At 39.9% G+C, this 6,000-nt stretch overlaps 1 protein-coding gene across 1 annotated transcript in view; it reads left to right on the top strand.

Moving 5' to 3' along the window:
• The window catches only part of LOC134446422 (glutamine--fructose-6-phosphate aminotransferase [isomerizing] 1), a 56,086-nt gene that overhangs the window by 42,932 nt on the left and 7,154 nt on the right, over positions 1-6,000 (top strand). Inside the window, exon 17 of the mRNA XM_063195794.1 lies at positions 5,600-5,767. Within this exon, the coding sequence (XP_063051864.1) occupies positions 5,600-5,767 (168 nt within the window). The remainder of the gene's footprint in view (positions 1-5,599; positions 5,768-6,000) is intronic.

Here is a 6,000-nt window from a genome sequence, read left to right on the forward strand (position 1 = left end):
TTTCCATTATTACTATGTACTGATGTAGTCATAATTAAAAGCATGCCTTGTGATGTGACTGTGCTTTTGATCATTACTGTAAATGAGCGTGTACTAGCGCAGGGGCGAATGGCCCTGATTGCAACCATTCATTGCTATGCACTCATGCAAGCCTATCCACGGCTGCCTGCAAGTCCGTCAGGCTGTCTCTGGCCCTACCACACTGCCTTGCTGTCTGCATGTCCTTCCTGTTTACCCTTCTGCCTGTGCCACAGCCTCCCTGTCTCTCTTTATGCCTGCCTGTCTCTCCCTGCTAACATTTGTCTGCCTACCTGCTCCTCTCTCCCTACCGTCCCTCCTCCCTGCCACCATTCTCTCTCTCTCTCTCTCTCTCTCTCTCTCTCTCTCTCTCTCTCTCTCTCTCTCTCTCTCTCTCTCTCTCTCTCTCTCTCTCTCTCTCTCTCTCTCTCTCACCCTTCTCATCAATTTGTCCTTAGTCAACAGCCTTGTGTTTCTGACAAAAGCCACACAGCATTGGCACAAGAGGAAGTCTGATGACAGGAGCATACTTAAAACATTACAGCTTCAAACTTGTGGATTGAATTCTGCGGGATGGAATTTGTTTGTTTTTTGATTTTTAAAAAAAGTTCTGCCGAATACCGAATCCACTGCTCAAGATTTGGCCGAATGCAAACCTATTCCGATCACCGAAACCGAATCTTGGATTCATTACATCCCTACTAAAGAATGACATTGGCTTTCTGGAGTCTGGATGGGAAAATGCTTTCTTGTTTGTTTGAGCCCCAGGCATGATTTTAAAGTAATTAAAGTACTAACGTCAGTTCTGGCCAGGCTATGGTAGTCAAGAAGCTTGCCGCCCTCCCCTTCATCTAATTCATTCCTAATTGATCCAGGTGCATTCCCTCAGCTGATAATCTTTCTTCCCTAGCGATTGGCCACACAGCTTCGGCACGCCTTTTAAATTCTATCCACTTCCTCTCAACTGTATGATGCTCGGTTTTTGCTACCCACCACCTCCCCTGCTGGGTCAAAGACGAGACGTGCATTTTTTTTGTTCCGCACTCATTTAACTATCAAAAAAGTAAATTAATGAATTTTGAATGTTATGCTGATAAACAGCATAGTCTGGTGTCTCATTTCAGTAACATTTAAAGAAAAATAAATGTTAATGTATGTGTTAAATAATCTCATAAAGTGCAAATCAGTGTCATTCAGTGTAATGGTCCGAACTTAAAAATCATCAATACATCCTTGAATAATTATGCAAAATGACGAACAAAATTCTTTTTTCACTCTCTGGGCATAATTCTAGAAGTGTTCTTGTTATTGTATCAAAAGCACGTTTCATTACCATTTTGTTTTGATATTCAAATCATCTGGGGACTTTTGTCCGGATTTTCAATTCCTTGGATATCATTCAGTGTAATAAGATCAACATGGTGCTTTTAAATCATAATAAAAAGTGATAGTCACACACAATATGTGACATCATCAAAAGGAACCCTAGGGACCCCTTAAGTGATGATGCAAAGGGAGAATCTTGTTCTTTAATAGTCAAAAAATCTGTATTTTTATCTCGTGGTAACAGCGTCCACAAAAACAGATGTCATTCAGTGAAATGTCAAAAAACACTTTTATACTCAGATATTCATCCAAACAAGCATATTTTCTAAATAGACATAGTAAACATTGTGGGTCAAAGTCATTGTCTCATGTAGGTGACTAACTGTGTGCTTGTAAAAAGGTGAAAATAAGGTGAAAAGTATTTGGTCGTCCTTCAGTGTAAGAGATGTCATTCAGTGACATGCAGTGTAAGGGCCATTTCATTCAGTGTAATCAGTTCATGGCTGTATATTAAGAATCAAAACGGCAATATAAGTTGCAATATTACTCTAAGATACAATAATATGATGATACTACTTGAAATTATGACTTTTATTGTTATTTCCATTATAACCTTGTTATTGCCATGTAGCATCCATATTACTGGGTAGATTCTGGGATTTTGGAAGTTAAATTAATTATCAGAACACCCTAAGTCACAATCCCCTAAATATGCAGGTTAACAGACAAAATTTTCTTTTTTATTGTTTTAGGCCTAAGTAGTAGCCTACCTCTAAGCTTGTGATCTTGGAAGTTCTTCAAAACACATTTTAATGCCCCAATATTAAGTAAAATAGCAATTATTTGACAACATCTATTTCTGTTGTCACTCATTCAGGACGTTGAGTACTGTAGTATGATAGCAATGAAAAGTAGCTGTTTATATAGGCTTTTTTTGCCAAGGCATCATTCAGTGTAATAGTTGTGGTCATTCAGTGAAATGCACATTTTTATGTGAAAATAAAGTCAAATTCTTACGAAACTTATTTGTTTAGCACAGCAAATGCGGGGGCATACAACAAATGAATAATTGTGCATTTTAAACTGATTTTCTCTTCAGTGGAAAAACTTCTTAAAGCCAAATGGGTGAAATGCACTCGGTGAAAGACTACAAACACTGCAAAAACTATTTGCAAATGCCTTTTACTAGAAATTTTAGGTTTGATGAAGACCTTAAATATAGGCCTTTACTATGGTATGTAGCTTATTTCAGTTTTTTAACGTCATCTATATGTTTTCTGCATTATCAACTGTTTAACACCGTATTACACTGAATGACATTTTATGGGTGAAAATGGGGTAAAATGCATGTTCCTTACTATTTTCTGAGCAGAAAATAATAAACTTAATCACTCTACACTCCAATGTACCCAAAAAAGTTGAAGAACGGTGTCAGGGAACAGTTTTATTTTTTGGAGTCCTGAAAACCCTGTTTCGTCTTTGACCCTGCTCCACCTTGTCGTGTATGATGTGACATGTTCTCTTGTCGCGTCGCTTGGCTCTGTTCTATGGGGGTTATCTCTCGCCCTGTCCTGCTGGGGTGAGAATTCCCTAAACTGCTGCTGCCCCCTGACTACATGCTTTTCCATGCTGCTCATGGAAATAGGGGGGTTCCTCTGAGCAGAGCTATACCGCCAAATGTAATTCATAATTTCAAGAAAAGAAATTTCATTTCTATTCTTCTCTTGTGTTTCTTGACTGAAATGGTTCTGACAGAACTAAGATAAACAATAACAACACAATTCATTTTCCGATGCTCAGACTTAACCCTTTAAATTATAACCGTCAAAAACATCCATTTTGGAAAGAGAACACATACACTGACTTTTTTGTCTCGCTCTCTCTCGTCCAAAAACAAATGATGAACATCTGTCATATCTGACACCTCTTCAGCAATAAACTAAATCAAAATGTTGGCTCACACACCATCTCTGTTTTACAGTATGTTGTCTCCTGTAAGATGCTTGACGGCTTCTACTTCTTGGGCCTTGTTGTCTAATCCAGGCATGGATAGATAGATGGATGGATTGAGACCCTGTAGGAACAAAAACAACACGGATGCTAACACACAGCTGTGCCTTGCCGATTATGTGCTTTTGTCAAGCACATAACTCTATACAGTGAGGAGAATAAGTATTTGATCCCTTGCTGATTGTGTTGGTTTGCCCACTAATAAAGACATGATCAGTCTATAATATTAATGATAAAATGTATTCAAATATGGAGAGACAGAATATCAAAAAGAAAATCCAGAAAATAACTTTCAAGAATATATTTTAATTGATTTGTATTCCATTGAGGAAAATAAGTATTTGACCCCTCTAGTCAAAGAAGACAAAATACTTGGTGGCAAAGCCCTTGTTTTCTTGTACATAGTTCAGATGTTTCTTTCAGTTAATGAAAATGTTTGTGGATGTATTAGAAGGGATTTTTCCACTTTTCTTTGCAGATCATCTCTAAATCATTTAAGTTGTATGACTCTAGCTTGGCAAATGGGAGCCTCTGTTCTGTTCTGGATTATTATAGGGTTAATGTTTGGAAACTGTCTAGGCCACTTCATGACCTTAATGTGCTTCTGATTGAGCAACTCCTTCGTTGCTTGGGCTGTATGTTATGGATTATTATCATATTGGGAGGCCAATCCATGACCCACCTTCAGTCTAGTGGTGGTGGGAAAGAGGTTGGCATGCAGCATTGTACGTTTACATGTCTCCCTCCATCCATTTCTTGACGATGTGAAGTTGTCCTGTGTCTTAGCAAGACAAACAACCTCAAAACATAATGTTACCTCTTTCATGTATGATGTTGGAGAAGGTGTTGTTCTTGGGATCATAGGCAGCATTTCTCTTCCTCAATACACACCGAGTTCTGTTAATGCCAAACAGTTTGATTTTGGTGTCATCTGATTCCAGCACCTCCCAATCATATCCTAATCCAGTTTGATGTTCATTGGCAAACCTCAGGTGAGCCTGAACAGGTTCCTTCTGAAGCAGGGGTACCATACATGCACTGCAGGAGTTTAATCCGCTGTGGCATAAGTGTTTCCAATAGTTTTCTTAGTGATTGAGGTCCCAGCTGCCTTGGGATCATTTCCTAGCTCTTCCCATACAGTTTTAGGGTGCTTTATCTCTGTTTTTCTGGTTATTGAATCCCCACAAGGTCAAATCTTGTATGGAACCACAGACAGGCCTAAGATTGATGATTGATAATCATTTTGTTTGTCCTAAAATTTGGAAGAAATGCACCAACAGTTTGCTCCTTAATATCCAGGAGCCCATTTCAGCCTTCTTGAGTTCTAAAATCTTGTCCCTGACATCCTTTGACAGCTTTTTGGTCTGTCCCATGTTGGCAAGTTTAGTTTGATTGATTGACTGATACTATGGACTGATTCTGTAGATTCAATGTGTCTTTTGTGCAGGTTACTATTAACAGGTGTGTTCAATTCAGATGACAAGTTGATTGGAAGTGCCATTTGATCTGCAGGATCAGAACTCTTAATGGTTGGCAGGGGATCAAATACTTATTTCCCTCAATGAAATATAAATCAATTAATATATATTCTTTAGAGTTAATTTCTGGATTTTCGTTTTGATATTCTGTCTCTCCATATTAGAATACATTTTATCATTAACATTAAAGAGTGATCATGTCTCTATTAGTGGGCAAACCAACAAATCAGCAAGGGATCAAATACTTATTCTCCTCACTGTACGTGTTCATGCACAGTTTTGATTACCTGACTCTTGCGGGAAGGAGCGTGTAGTTGCTGAACGCAGCCAGATGGTATAAATCAGGTTACAGTTTTGATGCCCTTTGTGAAAATCTACAATGTACTGTACATTACGACGACGACAAGATAATGCATAGTGACGTAACGTAGGCCTATTTTGACACATTAATCAAAAATTTAATAGCCTGTGTATGACCATTATTCAAGCCTGATAGTAGAAGAAAACCCTGAACCTGTAACACTTTCTGAGATAAGAATAACCTAATGGCTAATTATTATCAATGTTTTTATTTTTGCAAACTCTGTCAAGCCTGAAATCAGGCATGGAGCCTGAATACTATCAGCCCTGACTGTAAATAGCCAGGAAAATAAGTGTGTGTGTTGGTGTGCGTGTGCGTGTGCGTGTGCGTGTGCGTGTGCGTGTGTGCGTGTGTGCGTGTGTGCGTGTGTGCGTGTGTGCGTGTGTGCGTGCGTGACCATCAACAGAAAATCAAGGAGATCACGTACATGCACTCGGAGGGCATCTTGGCTGGGGAGCTGAAGCACGGGCCCCTGGCGCTGGTGGACAAGCTGATGCCCGTCATCATGATCATCATGAGAGATCACACATACACCAAATGCCAGAACGCACTGCAGCAGGTGGTCGCCAGACAGGTAAGGGTTAATCCGGACTGTGTGTGAAAGTGAGAGCCCATTGGGAAACTCCCATTGTCATTGTGACACAGCACTCCACAGCGCACAAGTGTTCACTGCACACAACGAAATTGCATTTATGCTTCACCCGTGCAAGGGGACAACCCCAAATGGCGCCCCAAGGGAGCAGTGCGGCGGGAGGGTACCATGCTCAGGGGGCCTCAGTCATGGAGGAGGATGGGGGAGCACTGGTT

This window comes from Engraulis encrasicolus, chromosome 3, assembly GCF_034702125.1.
Source record: "Engraulis encrasicolus isolate BLACKSEA-1 chromosome 3, IST_EnEncr_1.0, whole genome shotgun sequence".
In the NCBI taxonomy this organism is placed as follows: Eukaryota; Metazoa; Chordata; class Actinopteri; order Clupeiformes; family Engraulidae; genus Engraulis; species Engraulis encrasicolus.